Here is a 25,554-nt window from a genome sequence, read left to right on the forward strand (position 1 = left end):
CCGTGGTTCAGGTGGTTGAGAAGCTCTTCTTGGAACTGGAAGGTTACTGGTTCAATCCCCTGCTCTCTGTCTTGGTCGTTGTGTCCTTGGGCAAGACACTTCACCTACTGCTTACTGGTGTTGGCCAGAGGGGCCGATGGCACGATATGGCAGCCAGTCAGTCTGCCCCAGGGCAGCTGTGGCTACAACTGTAGCTTGCCTCCACTAGTGTGTAAATATAAGAGGGAATGAATAGTGCAGCGAGGGTCTTGAAAAGTGCTATGTAAATTCAATCCATTATTATTATGCCATACCAGATGGTGCTCAGCATTTCTGAGGATTTATACCACCTCAGGGGGAATAATCGTTTGTGTTTCTGTCTCTTGTTAGTTGTCAGTTTTAAGCTACAAAATATCCCATCTCTCCCTCTGAAATACAAAAGTTACAACTGCCCTGAACCCTGCTGACATCCAGGGATTGTGTTGCAAGAGATGCAGTTCATTTTATATTTAATGTGATGGTACATGAAGAGTAGATGTGGTGCAGTTTGTGCAAAAGGAACAAAAGAACATTACAAGAAATAAGTAAATAAGTTGCATAACTTAACTGGCCTCAAACAACCACATTTCAATCCTCTTAAGGATTTGAATCTGTCTAATTTCGTTCTACAGAATGATATACGACAATTCTTAAATGTTTCACAAGATGGTGCTCCAACACGGGAGATGAAAGTATTTTTGTGCAGGCAGCTGGTCAGTTGTCAGACCTCCGTGAGCCTGCACAACCAGTTCAAACATAAACAACCCATTTGAAACCACATCTTGAACCATTATGCATAATAATAATAAACACACCTTACATTCAATCATGTTTTAAAGACAGCCTCACGAGTTCATGATGGCATTTTTTAGTTCCAACCAGATATATACAATAAGAGAGCCACCTACCAACGTCTGAAATAGGCCCATGAGATTCATCAGTGTCCTCCTGATGCTGCTATAATAGATGCAGATTCTCTAAGCTGCTTTTATCTGAATAATTAACATTTTCTTTACTAAACTGTATGACTTCATTGTTGGTAGAATTCAGTTGAGAGGGCCCACTGACCTTTTTGAATGAGCATGCAACACCAGTGCCTGTCCATAATACAGAGACCGTCTTCACACAATGCACTGCTTAAAGTCACATTGAAAGGTGAAGGGAACTCCTGAACGCCACACAGGTCATCACTAACTAGTGCATAAACTAAATATAGCTACAACAAATTTGCATCAAAGTGGCAAAAAAGCAGCTTCTTAAAAATTATACAGTTAAACTTTAGCTCATGTGATGTTATCCACAGCCATATTTACATCACTCAACCTGTCATGAAAGGGATGCACTGTACTGTATGAAATAAATAACTGTACTACCACAAAAGCCACAAGTAAGAGTTTAAAAAATTGGCGAATGATGTTGCTGTTACCCAGCAAACCAAGTTTGACCCCAATAACAAGGTTTGAAATATGAAAATCTTCATTTCTTTGTCTGCAGCAACACAATTTATGCATTATCATGAACTCCACTGGGGATGACTTGTGACTAAACTTTAAAAAGTGACCAGCAGATGGCAACAAACCTTAAAAGCATATGCATAGATTTATGCTTGAACTATCATCAGTACATGTTACACTGTCAGTGTCAAAATACCCCTTGAAATCTGTCACCACAATCCTAAAAAACAAACAGAAATATGGCATAGACAATTTCACATTTTAAGATTCTCTGAAGGTTTTCCTTGATATGATCCACACTGATCCACACTGATGAATACAAAATCTATCTCAGATGATATTTCTCAGATTGGACCAAAACAGCCTCAGTATGCAAACTTTGTAGCACCTGTGCAACAGTACAAAAAATGATACTTAATTAATAAAAACATGTTTCTGTATTTTGAGTCTCTTTAAGAAAATTTCAGGCCAAAAATAATAAAATTTGGCGTGTTTGACCTAAATTTGAACTGAACTGAAGGTAAAGGTTAAACCATTAGCATGCTGTGTTAAAAATTAATTTAGCAACAAACGTTCATAAAGGGAGGGTTTTTTGTATTTGTTGTATCTATTATTCTGAATTTTTAAGATGTGGAGGCTTCCAGTGGAAAACACATCATTCATAAAAAAAAGTTGGCGAGACTGTGGAGCTTTCGTCAGGCTTAGCAACTAAAGGTGTGACTGCAGCAACATGGAAATATGGAAGAATAACAGTGGCAGAGAAAGATGAGGGCGTTTCTAAACATTCTCCATTTAAGGACAGATCAGAGCTGAACCCTAAAGATTTTACTTTAAAGGGAACACCGGCTGTTAAGACATGTTTGCACTAAAATATGCACTGTGCTTTCAAAAACATATATGTGGTATTAAAATATGACATATGTTTTCCTTTCAAGCGCATTTTATATAAAACTGATTTACCAGTAGGTCGCCATTGTTATTTACTTCTCAATGCACTCTGGGTAGTGACGTCACACGGTTGCACCGCATCGAGTTCACAGTTAGCAGAGCACTGGAAATGGCTTCTGTTCAACCTTTCCAGTTTGAACCAGAGCAATCCGAGAGAGAGAATGAAAATAGTCAACCAGTGCTTAGTTTAGATGAAGATGAAAACAATCCGTCACACGAGGACACGACAGTGAGGGAAAACTACTGGTGTCTATGCTTGCAGAGTGAGGGTCACACTGCAAGTTCAGGGTAAGACACAGGGTAAGGTCATTAAACAAACATCCTGATAACATTAAGTGAGTGATCAATAAATGATAACCTACAAGCTTAGGAGGTTGGCTTGTGTTTTCTATAAATCCTCATTAATTTTATAAATATACCCTGATATAATACACAGATTAAAAAGTTATTAATGTGATATTTTATATTTTGATCTTTGACCTCTTGACTGCTTATTGCAAATAAATGTTATTTTTCAAAATATTGTGTGTTCTTTTTATTTACTAAACTTGACCTGACTGTTAAACTCTTGTCCTCTTGCTCTTCCTATCTTAGAGCCCATAACTAAGGAGCCTCTTATGGAAATCCTAAATTTCACCCAGAAGGCTTCAAACAAATTTTGCATTGTTCTGCTAGAGTGTAGCTCAACCGGCAGTGTCACCTTCAACTGGACTGTAGGGAGTCAAACACAAACGGGGCCCAGGCTGCATCACATTATGAAGAAGGAGGATGGAGAAACCCCTTTCACATGCAGAGTTTCCAATCATGTCAGTGAGAAGTCTGCATTTGAAACCATGACGTGCAGCAAAGATAATGGTATGTGCAGCATGATTATAGTTTTGAATCCTTGCATCTTTTTTTTTCACTTTTAATCATATTTTTAGTGATCAGAACTGACAATGATAGATGAGACGTAATAAGCAACTGCAATTCCAAGAAACTCGGGATCCTGTTTAAAACTTAAGTTAAAACAAATTAGGCAGTTTGAAAAATTAATAAACCCATATTCTATATGGGTTTATTATCATATTCTTAATAACAGAACATAGAAGCATGTCAAAAGATTCAATTGAGAGATGTTAATATTTTATTAGAAATATTAGTTTAACAAAAGGCTGGAAGAGTGAGTGATACTAAAGAAAAACTGGAGGAGCATTGCAACTTCTTCCTTTTCTTTTGGCTGCGCCCTTTAGGGGTGATGACAGCCAATCACGTTCCTCCATCTCACCCCGTTTCAGCTCACCTAATTTAGCTAATTTGTGAACAGTTCAATAACATTGTCATGTTTAACGTAAAGTACAAGTTTTAGAGCAACATATGCTCCCACACAGGCAAAAGGTGCAGCCGCTGGTCTCCTCAGTTCCCAGATGTTATTGGACTGTTGTTAAAAGAAGAGGGGATGCTACACAGTGATAAACATGGAATTAGGGTTTTATCTTTATTTAATATATTATTACTATTTATGATTACAGAGTCCAGCTCTGCTTCCCCTGTCACTGTCATTGTTGGGCTGTTTAATGGAGTTCTGCTCTGGAGATGCTAAACCAGGTATAGTATGAAACTGTTGATCTGTAAAAGCTTTTGCATATATGTGGATAACATTTTTATTTTAGTTGAACTATCAACTAAATGCAATAATATCAATTAGATTAAAGATCTTGTCAAGAAACAGAGTCGAAAAAAGATTCTGACATGTAAAAATAAAGGTTGCATAGCTCTTTGAGAATGTTCTGATGCTTCAGGTAGTACGTAGGATGTCCTTTGGCAGTAATATGCGACACATAGTGTGTAATAGCATTAATAGCTAACAGCAATTGTGCAGCACTGCTATTCTTGCCTTCCTTCATCGCCTAACAGTGAAACTTAGAATTATTTTTCAAAATGTACAAAGTAGTTACAAAGCACAAAATGTCTTTCTAATGCTTTCATATCAGAACAACCTTCCTCAACAGTGAGCCTCTCAAATCATCTGATCAAATCAAGTGACAAACAGGATTTTGAAGTTGTAGCACATAAACCTGGAAATAGCCTTCAGTTGAATAAATCTGTTAAATATTAACCTTGTGCTAAAAATTATTCATACTTTGATGGTTGACATGTTCTTATATATTGTCTACTTGTTTTAGTTACCCTGGTCACATGGCCTTTAATTTCCACCATAGTTTTACCGTTATGTGTGAAAGAATGTGCTGTGACTTTGGATGCGTACATGTGATATGTGGAATTTAATGCTTCTGTTTGCTATGGAAAGGAAATCAGGTGGCCACTGTCCACCCACAATTTACAGGAAATTCTATAAATTCCTTTAAGGGATGTAGGGCTGGGTATCGTCACTGATTTCTATTGCTGATTCAATACTGATTCACAAGGTCTCGATTTGATTCAATTCCGTTTTGACTCAGAAATACTATAATTATGATCATTTATCAGTACATATCCTTATTTTTATATCTATGTAGGCTATAAAAACAAAGCTGACACTTGTGAGACTTCATCAGAGGTGTAAGTATCACAGCAGATGCCTTCATGTCAAAGTCATTGAGGATAAAACACAGAAAAATATAAGGGAGATTTTCCTCACCTGGCTTTTTATAGTACCGCCTTAAAAATATTCTGCCGTAGATCAACAATGGAAGAAAACCATGAAACAACATATGAAAATTCCCCAATTCTGCTGAAGTGAAGCAGAGCAAAGTTACAGAGGTTTTATTAGAGACACAGCTAAGTGTTTTGCAATTTGGCATCATTTGTAAAAACTGAAATTTCACTATGCACAAAGGTAAACTGGTGTGTAATAAGCAAGCAAATAATACAGAAAAATAGAGATTTTTGATTCTTGAAGTACACTGAGAGAGAGCAGTGCAGGAAGTGTGATTTTTATCGTGGTGGCAGCAAAACTGCCAAAGTGAGAGGGAATTCATGACGATGTTTATCAAACCCTAACTGACAAAAAAAGCACAAAAGGTATGACATATGCCACAGGATTAGAAGGTTATTGGTCTATCTTCTTTCCATGATGTGTCAACAGACTAAACTTTGATTGTAAGAGGAAGAGGAACAGCAGGATAAGTTGTGATCAGTGATACTGACTGACAGTTTCTTGGTGCTGTAGTGCTTTCTTTGCTTTGCTGTTTTTTAATACATTGAACAATACATTACTAAATATTTCAAATTAAATGTTAAGATTTAAGCGTATAATTACAAACAACTCATGAAATTGAAATCATAACTTTGTTTTGAAAGATAAAGTATTTATTGTGATATATATTTATAGTTTATATATTTTATTCTGACTTGTAGGTAATGACTGTAGTGATGATTAAGAACCCATATCAGGCCCTGAGTATGCTGGACTAGGTATAGATTACATTATATTAAAAATTAAATAAACATCCATCCATTTTCTGCTGCTTATCCTTATTACATAAACATTACATATTAAATTTAAAAATATTTCATTTTAGGTGGACCATTGATGGGGAGAATAGAGCTTCAATCTTGTTATTGAAGAAAGACAACAAGAGGAAAATATCTAAGAAAAAAAAAAGAAATTAAAAAAATATATATTCTCCGGTGCAGTTTATGAAAATGGTTGTATTATCAATCAGCCTCATGTTTTTTCATATAATAGAGAAAAATAAATATTATAACAATGCTAACATGTTAAATTATGGTGGTCTATATGGCCCCAAATCTAATGTGTAAACGTGTATAAGTAATGCTACTGTATGAATATGTATTTGCAAGAGGAACTATGAGTTAGAACTATTGTATCCACATGAGTCGTGCCCACTAATATTGCTTTGTTTTATTAACAGTCCATAAATGTCTGGGAACTATGGAGACCAGTTTCTGGACTTTTGGGAGAAGGATGTTGTCCCATTTTTATTTACTACAATATTATAGTGTCAAAACTGCTCAATAATTTTGTTTGTTATAGTTTTCTTTTTATCTTGTATGAAATATTTTCCGTTGGTGAAAAGAGGCATGCTGTTTTCATAAATGTAATATGTAGTTTTAGCATTGATTTACTGAGAAAAAGCATCTAAATGGGAGCATATGTTGCCCTAAAACCAACATATCCCTTTCAGTGTTGATGGTACTTTTCCAGATTTGCAAGCTGTCAAATCCATGCAACACTATACCGGCAAAGATGCAATTTTTAGAGCTGGAAGGGGTTCTCAGCCAATGCACTGGTTTCCATGACAGAAATGTGCCTGTTGTTAATCCAGTGCCACAGAAACTCCCTAAGATCATGGGTATGCAGTATGTCTTTATGAGATTTACTAATCATTACATTTAGTTTTTATTTGCATTTTACACATCATGCCAATATTTTCAGAGTTATGGTTGTATCACAGTATTACTCAGTGTGTTTGTTTTATATGACCTTGAATCATATTTGACTTGTCGGTGAAGGTTGATGACTGTAACTGTATCTGTTGGGTAGATAGCTTGGACTGGGAGGACTGTAAGGTGCTAGTTCAGATTTGCCGCTACCACTCCCCGGAGCGTCGGCCAGAACACACCGCTAAAGGCCCTTGAGTGGTGTGAAGACACCGAGGATAGCGCAGACTCTTGTATTGATTTTACACAGGTGGGAGTGACAGTGGTATTGTCATAGAAACGTATGTATACAGGTTTAGGTGTGTGTGTGTGTGGGGGGGGGGGGTTCGCTGAAAAGAACAGAAAGAAAATACTATATTATTAAGGTGTTCATATCAATAACTCAGGAATACACCAACATAAACACAGGTGGGAAATAAACTAACATCCCCTTTAATACTATAGGCCATATTACCCACGCCTCACGCATAGACTCACTGAGAGCTAACACGGTACACGGTTATACCCAACCACATGACAGGAGAGTTAGCTTAGCTTAGTTTAGCACCTATTAGCTGCACGGAAACATAGTCATTTCCCCACTAAACTCAGGCACAGTCCCAAAAACATCTTATTATCACTTATACTCACACATCACAAACTTACTTTGCTCATTAACGCACACTTCTCAAGGAATGACCAACTCCCTGCAGGTAATCTGGAGCAGAAAAGTCCCTGCCCATTGTCTCTCTCATACAAAGCGGTGGGGTGACCGCGAATCTCCGCAAAGACCTTCTCTGGCCCTGAATGACGCAGGCGACTGTTGACGTCCTGGACAAGCAGGCGGGTGACTGTGAATGTGCCCTGTACTTGTTCTGTTTCTTGACGCACTGTTCAGTCATACGTTATCAGTGCTGTATCACTTCCTGTCATCTGGAGTGTACTTAAAAATGTGTCTTATGCTCTGTGTCTTTAAAGCTTGGCCGGTCAGCATGGCGTCACTAGGATTGCAAAGCTTCTTTTGAAATGTCACCAAATATGTTGCTGTGATGTCTCAGGGTTTCATGACATGTGTTTCCCTGAAAGGCCTGAATGAGCGTCCAAACAGCTCAGTTGATTCTGCTGAATGATGAGTGTTCATGGTATGAGCAGAAAGAAATGCTGTCATTCTCTCCACTTCCCCATATTTCAGAAAAAAAAGATTCATAATATTTCAAAAATCCCAAGCCAAAGAACCCCAGAACATTTAACTATGTTCATAATCTTAGTTTATGTTACTTGTTTGTTCAAGTAAAATTGAATTCATTTCCAAAGTCAGTTTGTCCTGTGACACAAATGGGTTTGTGTGTGATATTTCAGAGCTATTCAACAATCAGCAGTTTAGTGACATAGAAATAAAAAAACTAAAATCTTAAACCTAAACGTCATGATGAGGACTCTTCTTCAGGCTGATGATGAAAAGTCCCCTCATGATACTAGTATTGGTACTTATAGTTGTGATTGTGGTGCTATGGTCTAAAATCTAAAGTCACAATAGTCTTAAAAAGTATGTAATGTTAGCAAACAAATTAGCATAGGTTTTTACACACAGGAGTTCCTGCATTTGAAATTTAAATGTTGTCCATTAAGCTGTATGTAGTACATACACATCCTCTTCCTCAGACGTAAGAAATAAGAATTTTGCATAATTTTTTGTATAGTACCCAGAGCTATGAAGAAGGATCACGAAAAAACTATTAACAGATTTGACAATCCACTTGACTAGACCAAAACCATTTCCTTTAAAAACAGGATTGCTCATGGGCTGCTCTTTTCAGGTAAAGAAACCCTTCAACAGACTTGTCTGTCCATCTCAGTGTTCTTTAATATTCACAAGTGTCATTTTTTCATGCATCTCAGTATTTACATGCAGTATATACAGACAGAGTGGTGACTGTGGTGGAAGAAACTTTATTCACCACAAACATGTCAGCTGCAGCCAGTGCTTGATCTTGAACATTTAGGCTACTTTCTGTAAATGAAGCTAACAGTGTTTTAGAAATCCTCTTAAATATATTTTATTTAACTTTGACTTCAGTGTCTTATAGTTGAATTCTTAAGTGTGTGATTGCTTTGATCTGTATACATAAGGCCTAATTATGACCACTTCTTCTGCTTCTATTTTGATGGTATCCTCCCCCACATTTTTTTTCCTGGCGCTTACTGTTGAAGACACAGTTTGAAGGATGAGAAGAGGAAACAGAGGTTGTTTCTCCCCACAGAGATGGTTGGCAAACAACGTCATCGTAGCTTCGTGCACAGCATTGTGCTGCTGCTCTGGGTCTGTCTCCACTGTAAGTACACCTCTGCTTCCAGATGTTTGTGACATGTGTTGTATTTGTTGCCTCATGAACTCTGGTACATGAGTGAGTTCAGAAGACAGCAGATAGCTGCAGCGTTGCCATTTCTGAGTATGGTTGTGCTAAAGTATTTATTATTGTTCTCGTTGCTACTAATCAACAATTACCTTTAACAGACATTTTGTAGTCAGCAGTTGAATTGGCTTATCTGAGTGGCTTAAACAGCTTCTGACATTTAATTTTGTTTTTAATCATTTGCTATTATATGAAAATTACAAAATTATGAATTCATGTTTGTCCACAGAAAAGCATCAACCCAAAAACATTTCATGGAGCCATAATGTAAATATTTTTGCTATGTTCAGACTTTTTTTGTGGCAAGTCAGTTGTATCAGTGATGTCATTTATGTGAAATGATGTTCTCATTCTGTAAAGAGACCTTTGTTTTCTGATTTGGTTGTTTTATAATCAGTTGTTTGTATGTTTTTCAGATGTGGCATCCAGTGGAAAACACATCATTCATAGAAAAGTTGGAGAGACTGTGGAGCTTTCGTCAGGCTTACCAACTGAAGGTGTGACTGCAGCAACATGGAGATATGGAGGAATAACAGTTGCAGACAAACGTGTGGGTGTTCCTAAAAAATCTCCATTTAAGGACAGATCAGAGCTGAACCTCACAGACTTTACTTTAACAGTGAGAAAACTGACTCTTCAAGATTCTGGTGATTTCATTTTTGTCTCAGAGGTGAATTATGAGCAAAGGCCTTCAGTCACCATCACTCTGCAAGTTCATGGTAAGAGACTTTGTTTTTTCTTTGTTTTCTTTGTTTTTTCTTTGTTTTTAGACAATATATACACACAGTATAATGAGGGGAAGGGAAACAGGTGGGAGCACATCCAGGGCTAATTATAGATGACGAAACAGAGGAAGTAGAACTAGACACAAGACACTAAAATAAAACAGGAAGAAACAGAAACACCAGAAACGAGAGAAAGGCAAAGAAACTTGGAAAGAGGACACATCAGAAACATCAGACAGGCATGATAAATATAACAAAACCAGTATACCTGGACTTATCTAGAATATAACCAGAGAAGAAAACTAACTGGTCCCAGGCAACAATACATCATCAGGGAGCAGGATGGAGAGACCAATGTCACCTGCACAGTTTTCAAACATCTCAGTGAGAAGTCTGCATTTCAAACAGTGAAGTGCAGCAAAGATCATTCACACAGAAAAGAAACAAGTATGTGGAGAGTGACTGAGGTTGTGAATACATGTAACTGCTCTGCTTATATAATTTATTATTACTGTTTGTGATTTCAGAGGACAGCTGTTCTTCTTCTCTTCTCATGTTCATTGCTGGGCTGTTTACTGGAGTATTGATCACTGTTCTGTTGCTCTTTCTGCTTTACTGCATAAAGTCAAAGGGTAAGAGCTTTTGCTATTACTATTAAAAATGTTCTCTTAATCTCCTAATCTTACAATACTTTCTTTTTTTTTCTACAGGTCTATGTCGCAAAAGGTGAGTGTAACTCGTCAGAAGCAGTAATATATAAAAATACTTTTATTCTGGTGCTAATAACATATTAAAATTATTTCAGGCTCACACAGTCTGAAACGATCAATCAGGAAGAAAATCAACAACATGTGTACACAGCGCGTTCCCACGGTCAGGTCTAACACTGTTTATGTGCTAACATCAGTCATATTGTATTGTTTAAAAATGATCAAATGTTAGATCATTTATCAGTGCAAATTATTGTGACTGAACCTCATTGTTATTAACTTGCAGGTGATCTTTGTGTTTATGAGACAATGAGGCCTCTGAAGATGCTGGACCAGGTACAATATGGCAATGATGAGCCGTGAAAGGAAATTTCAAGTAAATCAATTCATTTAAAATGTTTTTAATTTCAGGTAGATCACAAACACAGTAACATCAAATCAGACATGAGGTACTGCAGTACTGCACTTCATCATTGTTACTTTAGCATCCTTGATCGCTTTGGTGCAAGTGTGACATCAGAAAAGTCACAAGGCAATTCTCAAATCAGTAACACATTTTCCACACCTACATTAGACTTTCCCATTGTTTTTGTGCACACAGCTATTGTTTCTGCACTTACTTCACTGGTAAAGGTATCTGTTATCATGCTGATGATATTCTCATCTAAATCTCAAACCTCATCAAAATATTCCGTCCTTTTGTCAGTCACAACTCACTTTCCTGAATACTATCCAGTATTGCATCAATGTTTCAATCAAATTACTTCATGCTTTTTAGAAATATGTATAAAAGAGTAAATACAATACATTTTACATTTAACAGATAGAAATATAAACTTGTGTCACAGCTGCAGTCTTGCCTGGAGATTTTCATCAACATAAAAATAAATATGCTGTGCTGTCATCAGACTGCCCCATTTTAACATTCAAGAGTTAAACAATTACATATTCTGCTGGGCTGTTGATTTTCCAGGAGGGTTATTTTATTATTTTTCATCATATACACCGAGACAACAGCTTTCTTGCTTTCTTACATTTTATCATGTTTGTTTATAAGTTTGTTTTTTGTAATTCACAGAAATTGAAGCCAAAACTACTCGCAGAAAGCAAAAAGCAGAACCATGACAGCAGGACATAGAAGATGATGAATCACAGCAGGAAAGGATGAAGGGGAAAATTTAGCCATGTTGGACAGTGATTCAAACTGTTATTTGTTTTATGTTGTTTTGTTTTTAATTTTTTTAAGAAATCTTGGATTTTCCAAAATTTGATGTGTAACTACTTTTGAGATCTGTTTTTGAAACAAAAAGTGTAAAATAACCTTTGTTGATTAATTCTATGGTTTTTCTTTCAAAATGCTGCAACTTAGGCAAAGACTGTTGTCCCTACAAACTATCAGTTGTGTACTCTACAGAGAGGAATTTTCTTTGATATTGGGCCACTGCTGTGTCGCTTTGAACATGTACACTGCAGAAACTCAAAATCTTTTACCAATCTTGTAATCTTGAACCAAGTATATTTGTCTTATTACTAGTCAAAATACTTTTTTCTCCTATTCCAAGCAAAAATATCACGTATAAAGTGAAAAAAATCTGCCAATGGAACAAGTGAAAATTCTCTAGTTTCAAGATGCACTGTCTAAAAACAAGTTCCTATATCTCACTGAAATGTTACTCTTTAGATAATTGGGTCTTATTTTAAGTGTGATGAGATTATTTTGACTAGAAATAAGACACAAATACTTGGTTCAAGATTACAAGATTGGTAGAAGATTTAGTGTTTTTGGGGGGTTAAAAATTTTTCTTTATTTGTTTAATGAATAATTTTTAAAAACTTTCCTTGTTTAAACATACACCATGGGATGGTCATTCTTTACTTGTGAAAAATACATAAAATATACATATATCATGTGAGGTCCTGTCTCCATGTACTTCTGCAATTAATCACTGGACAGCTGAACAGATATGTTTATAAATAATATGATTATAGTCCATTTTTCTTATACATATTTTTTACCTGGGGGTAGAATTGATTGTGAACTGAAAGGGAAAGTCCTTATGAACTTGCAAATTAAAAACATGATGCATTTATGGTAACTCTTTTTTCATTTTTATTTAAGAAGAGAATTTGTTTCACTGTGTATTGGCCGAGTCTGTTTCTTTTCTTGGAGATAATTTCTCCTGCCTTAAAGAAAATCCTCTCACGTGGAACACACGATGCTGGAGTGCACAGAAACTGGTAGAGATGCAGGATTACAGTCTTTCTGGGTCCCACAGACGATCACCTAAAAAGAATAAACAAATCAAATTGCTGCACATTTTGTAGAATAACATTTTAAGATTATTTTAAATTGTAAAAGTCAAATGGAAGTGTTTCTAAAGTGATATAACGATATTTATATTATCAAAAGCAGATTTTTGACATTTATAGTTTTTCGCATTTTCAGATAAAATAAACACACAAAACAAAAACAAACAACAACAACTGAAAGCTGGCAAACTCACTGGATTGACCAAAATCAACTCAAAATACGACATGACATTCTGTGTTCTGTGACAGAAGATCCTCTCTAACTCGATGGCTCCATATCTCTCAATTGAATGATCAGTAGTTCGTTATCTCTCACCATCAAAACACTTCACAGATTCCGCGAATGATTCACTTCCTTATAAACCATTAAATCACTTACATTCTAAGTCACTGATCATGTAACTCTGGCCAAACAAATCACGCCTTGACACAACGCTTTTGAACCAGTTTGTTGATTTTTTTGACAACAAAACACAGCTTCAAACGGGCCATCACTAGTTTTTAGTATGATGTCCTTCATCCTGACCCCTGTAACTCCATGTGATTGCATTCCTTTCCTCCCTCCTCCTGTGGTGAATTTCTGTTTCAAAGCTAAACAAGAAAAAATGTAGTAAAAGGGTAGAAAAATACACAAGAGCTGCACCGAAGTATCTCAACCATCCAATGAAGAGCTTTGAATTTCATTCAAGAAGCGTGGAGAGTTTTTCCTGCAGACTCAAAGGACTAAAGGTTTGCACAAGGATTCAGTCTGTGTACAGTGTACTGAGGCTGGAGATAATTGTAATACCTAAGCTTAACTCCTGTAGACCCTTGTTTCTGTATTTTATCGTATAAATCTCTCTGTCGCTTCTGTGTTCATTACAATCCAACATCACATGCTGCACATTTAAACTTTCTTGTCATTATCTCTTTTTGAATTTTGGTTGAATTTAAATCGCAAGCTATTCCTAACCTAGAGAGTATGACTCCTTTTCTATTTTTACCAACTGTCGGATCTGTTAACCAAACATTTCCAACCATAAAACCACTGCTAGCATCACTAACCCGAGATACTGTTACATTTTTCTCGTTGCTCATTAGTCACAATGATGTTAGTCTGCTGTGTGAGCATCACAGAGCTATCTGATTGACACATAGCATCATGACTTTTATGTTAATGCTTGTGTGTTTACAAATAAACCCGTTGCTCCGACTTTCATGAGGAATAAAGTTGTAGCTAATCACAGATGACAGGGACAGACAGAGAGTACTTTTTTCAAGTCACAAGTAAAGTAAGGGATTACAATAGCAAACAAGGTATTTAAAGCCTCCACATGTGCTGCCAGAGCAGCCTGTTCTGCCTCTATCTTTAGCCTGGCCAAAGATGTGGTTGAAGACCAGAGATGGGCAGTAACGTGTTACTTGTAATGCGTTACTGTAATCCGATTACTTTTTTCAAGTAACGAGTAAAGTAAGGGATTACTATTGCAAAAACGGTAATTAGATTACCGCTACTTTCCCGTAGGAACGCTGCGTTACTGCGTTACTAAAACCGTGATTTTTTTGCGAGAATGTCTCATGACAGTGATGTAAGCAAGTGCCACGGTCGTGACAACAGCTGTGTGCAGATCAACAATGGATCAGTATGGGAGAGATTATGAGCATGCAGCGTTTAAAGTGTGGAAGTACTGACCTTACTTTAAGTTTGATTCCATAAAAAGTGACAAAAACATTAGCGTCCGTTGTGCGTGGGAAGAAAACATCTTTTTACAGCGAAAAAAACCCCTAAACTTCCGAGCAAGCACCACGTGCGCAACGGCGTAATGGGAAATTCACAGAGAAACTGCCGTATCCTTCCACTGACCGCTGCGGCACACCTGCACCAGGGTAAACCTCCGCCTACCCAACTCCTGCTTTACAGGTGAAAATAGAGCAACAGGACCGCTAGTCTTTGACTTTATTTATTTTCTGCTGTGTTTTACTTGCATCTATTTGAAAGACTGAGTGTGAACACAAAAAATATTTTATGTGCTGGAATGTGCAGAAAATAGGTTTAAATGTTAAACTAATTTATTCAACTCAGAGAATGTTGCATATAATTAAATTTTTGCTTGATGCATAAAGTTAAAAGATTAAAACTGATAAAACAAGTTAAAAAAAGAGACTTTTCCATTTGATTACATTTTGTATGATGGATTATGTAGAAAAAGTAGAATTGGGCTGAAAGATCTATCACTTTATCACCTATTCAGATTGTAAATCGTGTTTTTAAAAAGTAACTAAGTAATTAATTACTTTTGAAAATAAGTAATCAGTAAAGTAACGGGATTACTTTTTTGTGGAAGTAATCAGTAATTAGTTACTGATTACTTTTTTCAAGTAACTTGACCAACACTGTTGAAGACACAGCAGAGGAGGTCTGGCTGCTTCGATGTGTCTTACTGTATCTGGATAACATCATTGAGGCAGTGTCTGCAGGCTCGACTTCATCATCAATTATTCTTGCCACAGCTGCTTGACTTTCCACTCTTTTTAACCATATCTCTACTTTCTCAAAAAAAACAACCTCCTCAAATAGCTAGCTTTTGGCTCATACTACTGTGTCTGAACATGAAGACGTTCTGACTCAGTCATGTGATTTTTAACTGCATCAATGTTTTTATAAAACTCAATGTACATTTTTGAAAAGTCCGTGGCTAATTTAACAGACACTTCTTTAACATTGCCATCATCCTCCAGAAGTTTCTCAATCTCTTTAATCTTTGTCACTTTTAGCTGCTGAAGCTTTTCCTCTTGTGCCTTAAAGGTATGCTTTGAAATTATCTTTTCCATCTGCTCCATATTATTAGCGCTGCCACAAACTCTTCAATGCAATTAATCCTTTATGCAAATTATGCACCAGTTAAGGCAGAAGTCTGTGGTGTAGATGTTGAAGAGAAACAGTTCTGAGTTCTCCAGCTTGTCCTTCAGAACTGTGGGAAGAATGGTGTTAAAGGCCCTGGAGAACTCAAAGAACATGATTCTCACAGTGCTTCCAGCAGTCTCCAGGTGAGAGAGGGAACAATGTAGGAGGTGAATGATGGCATCATCCACTCCAATGCCAGGCTGGTAGGCAAACTGAAGTGGGTTCATTGAAGAGCTCACCAGGCCCGAAGCTGAGCAAGGACCAGCCGCTCCAGGGTCTTCATCAGGTGGGATGTCAGAGCCACCTGCCTGTAGCAGTTGAGGTCCTTGGGGCGTGAAGTCTTTGGCACTGGTACAACAAAGGAGGTTTTCCAGAGCTGTGGGACTCTCCCCAGCGTCAGGCTCAGATTGAAGATGCGCTCCATCACCCCACACAGTTGATCTGCATAGAACCTGACGACCCTTAAGGTGATGCCATCTGAACCCGCAGCCTTCTTGGCTTTAATGCTCCTCAGTTCCTCAACCTCACTGAGAGAGACAGGCTGGAGCCTTGTCTTGGATGCTGTGGTTGGGGGTGGGGGGTAATGAGCAGGTTGAGTAAATGAAGTGTGAAGTGGCTGAGGTGTCAGAAGTGGAACAGCAGCAGTGAGGTTGGGTAGGGATGGGTACCGGTATCCATTATGGCACCGGTTCGAACATAAACAGTAGTAACCAGACCAAAAAGCAGCGCACATTTCAGTGCTTTATTTCGGTGCTTTTTTTTTTCCTGAGATGTCACACACTTTGGATTCTAGCCAATCATTTTACCTTTGCAAGCATAGTAGGCGGGCCCAGGTACATACGTTCTTTTAGAGCAGAGCTACAGATTAAAAATGCCCAAGGCGAAGTGGTCAAAAGTCTGGCTATACTTCACAGCAAAAGATGCAAACTCAGCAGCCTGTAACAAGTGCTTTAAGGTGATACCGTGCAAAGGAGGTAACTCCTCAAATCTGACGACGAACCTGGCGACGCATAGCGTTTTTTTTAAAAACCCGAGAAATGCACCGTGTTTGATAGCTTGCTGCGAGACCTCACACCGAGCACATCTACTGTGGGTGTGGTGCCTGTTATCGGATCCGGATTTAGCAACATCCCCCAAGAACCCGAAGAGTAGAGTCCTGGCCCCTAGCCCTGCCAGTGTAGCAGAAATGATGACGGATGATGATGGCAGCAGCAGCAGCCGTTCTTCTCTGCGTGAGTAGCTTAATGTTGTTCGTGTGTAATTTACGTTGAGTAGGCTAACCACGTTATTAAATTAGTTCATGTAAGGTGGACTAACAAACACTGTCGTAGTTACATGCGACTGTCTTCTTGTTTGATGGCAGATACTGTCAGGGTCCCTGTGCCTACCCGGTCAGCTCATGTGGGTTTTTTTTTTTCATTTTGTTCCTGCTCTCTTCGTCCCTCTCTTTCCCTCCTCTTTCTGCCTGGGCGGAGCTCACCTGTGGGCTCCTGGTCGCAATCACACACCTGTGGCTGATCACCTGAGAGTGTTCCAGTCCCTTTATAAGATGGCAGCACTGTATTTCTTGTCGCTGGACCGTTGCCGACGCTTGTCAGTGTAAACCCCAGCTCAGTTTACTCTTGTGTTTTTCCTCAGCGATCTTCCTATAGTAATCCCTTTGTGTTTCTGTGAACAGATTCCCTGGACCAACCCCTGTGTTACCTGAGCAATCGAGTGTGTGACGTTTAGCATGAGCTCGTGTTTTCTGTGGAGTGTGAAGAGGAGCGTGAGGCGTGGACGGAGTGTGGAGTGTGTGTGGACTCCCGCGTCTTTTCCCCCGTTCATGTGTGGATCCCCGGAGCTTGTCCTTCCCCCCACTTTGTAAATAGATCACCTGGTGTTGCTGTGAATAAAGACTTTTGTGTTCTCAATTCAGAGTCTGCGCGTGAGTCCGTTCAGTTCCGTTGTGACAGATACTCCCTTCACCCTGGCCAAAAAGGTTAAAATGACCAAAGAAAAAGTGGAAAACAGCTAAACATGAGAGGTTTTTGGACAAAGTTTGTGTTCTCCATTCTTTAAGCACCGGCACGTTTCAAAAGTACTGGTTTGGCATCGGTATCGGCTTAAACCTAAACGATACCCATCCTTAGGAGTGGGTGAGTCTGCAGCCAATGTTGGAGACTGCATCCTGGATGAATCAAACCTGTTAAAGATTGTAAGAAATTGCGTTTTCTAAGGAGAGCGCTCGAAAGCACTCTCCGCCTGTGGGTAAAAACAAAAACCAAAAGAAAAATTCCCCATCCTTTCCTATTGGTGGAAAATTGTACCATATCGACAAATCAAAAAATGATATGGCAACATGGCATTTGTTTGTTTAGGAAGAGGGGGACATTTTAGGAGTGACCACAGCGACATAGAGAGAGCGAAAGAGAGACAGACTGAGAGTTTTGAGATGTGAGAGATTTGTGACGTTTAGCTTAGTTGGAGTCTAAAGTAGGTGTGTTGTGTTGTGTAGTTAGTGTATAGCCTAGTCGATAGTTTTGTTTTGTGTGTCAGAACGATGATGCGACTGCTGAATGTCCCAGTTGCTACCCAAAAAGCCATCAAGGGCAGATTGCTGTATAAACACTGTCTGCAGGTGGAAAACAGAAGGAGTGATACACCTCCAGCTGTCAGGCCTGCAGGTATCAGGCTTGTGATGTTCTCCTTTATCCTATAGTGGACAGAAATTATTATTTTTTATTTTTGTCTGCATTTTTAGATAAATAGCTGCACATAACTCCATATATTACTCCAGTGCTTGCTTCTCTTCATTGGCTTCCAGTGCGTTTTAGAATTAAATTCAAAATCTTACTTTTGACTTATAAAGTGCTAAATGGCCAGGCACTGGACTATTTGTCTGTTTTTTTGTTTTGTTTTTTTGTTTGAAAATGCAAACTTATTATTAGCGCCATTAGTATCATTTGAAAAAAACAAAACTGACTTCTAAAATTTAAAAAAGTGTAAATTAATTTCAGAAAAACAACAGTTTTCTCATGATTAAAGCTTGCAATACCAGACGGCGCTCAGCATTTACTGAGAATGTATACCACCAAGGGGGAATCATCTTTTCTGTTTCTATCTCTCATTAGTTTTCAGTTTTAGGCTACAAAATATTCCATATCTCCCTCTGAAATACAAAAGTTACAACTGCCCTGAACCCTGCTGATATCCAGGGATTGTGTTGGAAGAGATGCAATTTGTTTTATATTCATTGGGGCGATCGTGGCTCAAGAGTTGGCAGTTTGTCATGTAATCGGAAGGTTGCCAGTTCAAGCCCCAGCTCGGACCGTCTCTGGTCGCTGTGTCCTTGGGCAAGACACATCACCCGTTGCCTACTGCCCAGGGTGGCTGTACCTACAAAGTAGCTTGCCATCACCAGTGTGTGAATGTGTGTGTGAATGGGTGGATGACTGAATGTGTAAAGCGCTTTGGGATCCTTAGGGACCAAGTACAAATACAGGCCATTTACCATTCATTGTGATGGTACATGAAGAGTAGGTGTGGTGCAGTTTGTGCAAAAAGAACAAAACACATTACAAGAAATAAGTAAATATGTCACAACTTAACTGGCCTCAAACAACCACATTAGAATCCTCTTAAGGATTTGAATCTATCTAATTCTGTTCTGCAAGAATGATATACGCCAATTCTTAAATGTGTCACAAGATGGTGCTCCAACACGGGGGATGAAAGTATTTTTGAGCAGGCAGCTGGTCAGTTGTCAGACCTTCACACAATACACCGATTAAAGTCACATTAAAAGGTGAAGGGAACACCTGAATAATCTGGCCACACGGGTCATCACTAACTAGTGCATAAACTAAATATGGCTATAACAAATTTCTAAGTGGCAAAAATCAGCTTCATAAACATAATATATTCAAAATCTCACTAATGTGGGGTTCACCCAAAGCTCACACTGGGATAAAAGCCATGGAAGGCTTTGTGGATTTCTCAGACAATAAGTATAAACTAACTTGTGTTAAGCTTCAATAGATTAAGTGGCCAAAATGCCTGTTTTTGCTCTGTAAGTACTGTTTTCTAATCTCAGTTTATTATAATAGAGGAAGAGGTTTTCAATCGCTCTATCACATCTCAGTTAATACTTATAAGGAAATGCCTCTACCACATGCTGGCATTGAATGCAACGCTCCTGTAATGCATTTACTTTTTTACCTTATGCCAGTTTTTTGTGTTTGACCTGCATCATGGAAAACAGACTGTGTTGATCAGGACTGAGGAGGATGTTTAAAACGTTCAGAGGCGAGAGAATCACTGCTGGATGCAACAATGGAGCTCCTACATATGGTAGGATTTTTTCTCCAATATTGTGAGAGTGGACACTACAGAATGAGGAATCACTAATTTATCTAACAATTAACTCATTAGATAAGATAAAAAAGAGATAGCATTCATGGGATTGTAGTTAATTTGAGAGAACACAAAATAGCATTATATGCTGATGATGTCCTCTTGTACGTCTTGTACCAGTCCATCCAAACATTTTAGATTTGCTAGGAATGTTTGGGACATATTCAGGTTACATCCTCAACATTGCTCAGAAGTTTAGGGGTTTTTTCGCTGTAAAAATAAGTTTTCTTCCCACGCAGTGAACAGCGAACGCTAATGTGTTTGTCACTTTTTACGGAATTAAACTCAAAGTAAGGTCAGTACTTCCACGCTTTAAACGCTGCACGCTCATACTCTCTCCCACACTCGATATATTATCCATTGTTGATCTGCACACAGCTGTTGCCACGAACGTCACACTTGGTTACATCATTGTCAAGAGAAAATAACAAAAAGAAAAATCACAATTTTAGTAAGGCAGTAACGCAGCGTGCTTACGGGAAAGCAACAGTAATCTAATTACCTTTTTTGCAATAGTAATCCCTTACTTTACTTGTTACTTGAAAGTAATCAGATTACAGTAATGGGTTACTGCCCATCTCTGGTTACATAGCACAAAATGTCTTTCTAATGCTTTCATATCAGAACAACCTTCCTCAACAGTGACCCTCTCAAATCATCTGATCAAAGCGAGGATTTTGATGTTGTAGCACATAAACCTGGAAATAGCCTTCAAGTACAACAAAAATTTGTTAAATATTTACCTCATAAAAAACTAATTTATACTTTCTTGGTTAGCATCTTCTTCTATATTGTCTACTTGTTTTAGTTACCCTGGTCACATCTTTAATTTAAGTTTTACCGTTTTGTGTGAAAGAATGTCCTGTAACTTGAGATGTGTACATATGATATGTGGATTTCAATGCTTCTGTTTGCTATGGAAAGGAAATCAGGTGGCCGCTGTCCACCCACAATTTACAGGAAATTCTACAAATTCCTTTAAGCATTTTAGTCAGACTTTTTTCAAGCTTACACACAAAGATGTCTTCATCAAAGTTTTGCTCAAAGCAGGGTCACCACCAGAATTTTTTCATAGGAGTTCCAGTTTTATTATGCTGTTTTTAATTACAGATTACTAAGTATAGAAAAAAGGGGAGAAAGAAAGAGGAACAGCAGGATAGTTATGATCAGTGATACTGACTGACACCTTCTTGCCTTATTTCCTCTGCTGTCAGCTAATGGTGCAGCAGTGCTTATGTTGCTTTTCTGTTTTTAATATATTGAACAATACATGACTAAATATTCCGAATCAAATTTTAAGATTTAAGAGTATAATTACAAAAAACTAATGACATTGAAATCATAAAATAAATCATATATATATATATAAATATTAGAGATGGACCGATCCGATATTAAGTATCGGTATCGGTCCGATACTGACCTAAATTACTGGATCGGATATCGGCAAGAATTAAAAAATGTAATCCGATCCATTAAATATAAAAAAAAAACACCTCACAAAACTTGCGACATGGCGTAACTCGGCTCATAACAGTAGAGTATGCGTCAGGTGATAGAGCAGCTGCTTGTATTTGGAGCCTTGCTACCAAACCAGCATTTCATCTCCGAGAAAGTTATCCCAGAGAAAAGTAAAGCAAGTGTGTAAATTAATCTCTGAATGTTTGTAAAGCGTTCCCATGTTAAGCTTAACAACCGATATATGGAGCGACTGCCCCTACCCCCCTGCCTTCCCGCTGCTACTTCAATCCTGAAACTGCTTAATGATCAGCTGATCGGCTTTTCTGTCGCGAGTCCGTCTCTCTTCTTTGTTTTTGGCCCAGTTTGCACCAGAAAGAGGAAACCAGCGGCTGAACAACAGCAGCACGTTTAAGCTTGATAATCTGTTGTTAGAATTTATTTAACATTACTTTCTACACCAGGGTCTTTTTCTACGCAGCTGATGGCTGGTAACTGTGCAGGGGCGGATCTAGCACAGTTTAGCCAGGGGGGCCGATAGGGCATGAACAGGGAAAAGGGGGCACAAAGACATACTTTTCTTTCTTATTCTCATTTAAAATATCTAGCTTTTAATAAATGATTATCTGAATCTTACACCCAAAGGTTTAATCTGATGTAAAATGTATAGAAGTCCATTACTGTTTAAAGTAACTGTTAAGTCTAATATACCCTAGTAAGCTATAGTACTTTTTCCTTTGGGAAGGTACCATCTGTGAATTCTGCAATTCTGTTGAAAAAAGATGTTGAATCTATTTAATTATTCTTGAAAAATAATTTATTTCTGTGCATTTTATTTCACCCTGCATCAAATTAAAGTTAATTACATCGATTAAGCATCATGAGGTGGGGGGTGGTTCCCTTTTTTTTTGCTGGGAGTTTGCAACCCTATTAGTTAGGTTGCTTAATATTTCTGCTAAGTACTCCTTAAAATACCAGAATAGGGAGGATGGAGTAGGTTTAAGTTTATTAGATTGATGAGTGTTGCTGAACTATGAAATATTTTGGGTGCAGTGTATCTTTTTACATACAGGTATAACAGAATAGCTTTTGTTTTGTTTTTTAAACTTGAGTATGAACTTATACAAAATGCAGCAAGATATTAAAGAAACTGTTTTATTGATTAAAAACACACTATATCGGATTCATATCGGTATCGGCAGATATCCAAATTTATGATATCGGTATCGGACATAAAAAAGTGGTATCGTGCCACCTCTAATATATATATATATATATATATACAGTGGGGCAAAAAAGTATTTAGTCAGCCACCGATTGTGCAAGTTCCCCCACTTAAAATGATGACAGAGGTCAGTAATTTGCACCAGAGGTACACTTCAACTGTGAGAGACAGAATGTGAAAAAAAAATCCATGAATTCACATGGTAGGATTTGTAAAGAATTTATTCGTAAATTAGGGTGGAAAATAAGTATTTGGTCACCTCAAACAAGGAAAATCTCTGGCTCTCACAGACCTGTAATGTCTTCTGTAAGAAGCTTTTCTGTCCCCCACTCGTTACCTGTATGAATGGCACCTGTTTGAACTCATCATCTGTATAAAAGACACCTGTCCACAGCCTCAAACAGTCAGACTCCAAACTCTGCCATGGCCAAGACCAAAGAGCTTTCGAAAGACACCAGGAAAAGTATTGTAGACCTGCACCAGACTGGGAAGAGTGAATCTACAATAGGCAAGCAGCTTGGTGTGAAAAAATCAACTGTGGGAGCAATCATCAGAAAATGGAAGACATACAAGACCACTGATAATCTCCCTCGATCTGGGGCTCCACGCAAGATCTCATCCCGTGGGGTCAAAATGATCATGAGAACGGTGAGCAAAGATCCCAGAACCACACGGGGGGACCTGGTGAATGACCTGCAGAGAGCTGGGACCAAAGTAACAAAGGTCACCATCAGTAACACACTACAACGGCAGGGAATCAAATCCCGCAGTGCCAGACGTGTTCCGCTGCTGAAGCCAGTGCATGTCCAGGCCCGTCTGAAGTTTGCCAGAGAGCACATGGATGATACAGCAGAGGATTGGGAGAATGTCATGTGGTCAGATGAAACCAAAGTAGAACTTTTTGGTATAAACTCAACTCGTCGTGTTTGGAGGAAGAAGAATACTGAGTTGCATCCCAAGAACACCATACCTACTGTGAAGCATGGGGGTGGAAACATCATGCTATGGTGCTGTTTTTCTGCCAAGGGGACAGGACGACTGATCCGTGTTAAGGACAGAATGAATGGGGCCATGTATCGTGAGATTTTGAGCCAAAACCTCCTTCCATCAGTGAGAACTTTGAAGATGAAACGAGGCTGGGTCTTCCAACATGACAATGATCCAAAACACACCGCCCGGGCAACAAAGGAGTGGCTCCGTAAGAAGCATTTGAAAGTCCTGGAGTGGCCTAGCCAGTCTCCAGACCTCAACCCCATAGAAAATCTGTGGCGGGAGTTGAAAGTCCGTGTTGCTCGGCGACAGCCCCAAAACATCACTGCTCTCGAGAAGATCTGCATGGAGGAATGGGCCAAAATACCAGCTACTGTGTGTGCAAACCTGGTAAAGACCTATAGTAAACGTTTGACCTCTGTTATTGCCAACAAAGGTTATGTTACAAAGTACTGAGTTGTATTTTTGTTATTGACCAAATACTTATTTTCCACCCTGATTTACGAATAAATTCTTTACAAATCCTACCATGTGGATTCATGGATTTTTTTTTTTTCACATTCTGTCTCTCTGTCACAGGCTGGGTCTCCGACCCAGCACTTTGAGTTTTCTTTGTATTTTTTGATATGTTATTAGTTTTTGTGTTATTTCCTATTTTGCCTTTAGTTTAGGCAGTTATTGGTTATTGTTCCTGGGTTTTCTATGTTTTGGGGTTTGGTATTTATTCATCACGTATTAGGTCTGTTAAGTTGTGTTGTCATGTTTAGTTTTAGTATTTCCTGTTTTATTCTGACAATGTCATGTGTTCTCTGTTAATTGTATTTAGCTTTTCTCTCCTGGTCCTGTCATTAGGTTTATGGCTGTCAGCTGTTTCCCCATATGTTTCCCTGATTCACCTCATGTCTGTATTTAAGCCTTTTGTTTTCTTCATGCCATTGTCGGGTCGTCTGTTTATTCTGCCCTAGTTCTAGCCTGGTTCTGTTTATTTTGACCTCGGTCTTAGTTATGGTTTTCATCTGTTATTCATCATTAGTCTTAGTCATAGTATTTGCTGGTTATTTTCCATCAGTCATAGTTTAGGTTTTGGTCTCAGTACCGTTTAGTGTTTTGTTTCTTAGTGTTTTGTCAGTTTACTTTGGTTTCCTGGTTTACTTCTGCCGTCATCTAATAAAGGATCACTTTTCTGCTCAAACTTTCAACTACTCGTCATCATCTGCTTTTGGGTCCTGTTTCCACACACATCGGCGCACCCCGCCGTGACACTCTCACAGTTGAAGTGTACCTCTGGTGCAAATTACTGACCTCTGTCATCATTTTTAGGTGGGGGAACTTGCACAATCGGTGGCTGACGAAATACTTTTTTGCCCCACTATATATATATATATATATGTGTGTGTGTGTGTGTGTGTGTATATATGTGTGTGTGACAAACATCGTTCGGACATCTTGAGAAAGTTGAGGGTAAACAGGAACGTTTCCTCTGGATGAGTCCGACTCTACCAGAGGAACAGGGGAAAGATGCAGAGAAGACAGCGCGAATGGTGCGAGAGCCAGCAGAGAGGGAAGGTAGTCAGAACTGAGGGGATTGAACTACCAGAAGGCAACATTGCAGACATAGAGGACAGTTACAAGTACCTGGGGATCCCACAGGCAAATGG

The 25,554-nt window shown here is 38.4% G+C and overlaps 1 protein-coding gene and 2 long non-coding RNA genes across 5 annotated transcripts in view; 2 read left to right on the forward strand and 1 right to left on the reverse strand.

The window, feature by feature from the left end:
* Positions 1-6,334, forward strand: LOC120739386. The gene is made up of 4 exons (XR_005697191.1): positions 1-3,275; positions 3,932-4,007; positions 5,760-5,816; positions 5,924-6,334. It is a non-coding gene; the product is annotated as an uncharacterized LOC120739386 (long non-coding RNA).
* On the reverse strand, positions 2,999-25,456 carry LOC120739385. Its single transcript, XR_005697190.1, has 4 exons — positions 25,340-25,456; positions 20,916-20,921; positions 17,337-17,342; positions 2,999-3,009 (listed from the first exon to the last, which is right to left on the reverse strand). It is a non-coding gene; the product is annotated as an uncharacterized LOC120739385 (long non-coding RNA).
* LOC120739382 overlaps positions 8,509-25,554 on the forward strand; it is a 23,865-nt gene continuing 6,819 nt past the window's right edge. Inside the window, exons 1-7 of one of the 3 annotated variants that reach the window (XM_040041142.1) lie at positions 8,510-9,118; positions 9,616-9,918; positions 10,452-10,556; positions 10,635-10,650; positions 10,730-10,797; positions 10,921-11,010; positions 11,713-12,706. In XM_040041142.1, coding sequence (XP_039897076.1) covers positions 9,049-9,118; positions 9,616-9,918; positions 10,452-10,556; positions 10,635-10,650; positions 10,730-10,797; positions 10,921-10,997 — 639 coding nt within the window. In that variant the 5' untranslated portion in view covers positions 8,510-9,048 and the 3' untranslated portion in view covers positions 10,998-11,010; positions 11,713-12,706. Of the gene's footprint in view, positions 9,119-9,615; positions 9,919-10,284; positions 10,372-10,451; positions 10,557-10,634; positions 10,651-10,729; positions 10,798-10,920; positions 11,011-11,712; positions 12,707-25,554 lie in introns of those variants that run through there. The other 2 variants (XR_005697187.1, XM_040041143.1) reach the window with 2 other exon arrangements.

Source organism: Simochromis diagramma, unplaced genomic scaffold (assembly GCF_900408965.1).
Source record: "Simochromis diagramma unplaced genomic scaffold, fSimDia1.1 OVJJ01000370.1, whole genome shotgun sequence".
In the NCBI taxonomy this organism is placed as follows: Eukaryota; Metazoa; Chordata; class Actinopteri; order Cichliformes; family Cichlidae; genus Simochromis; species Simochromis diagramma.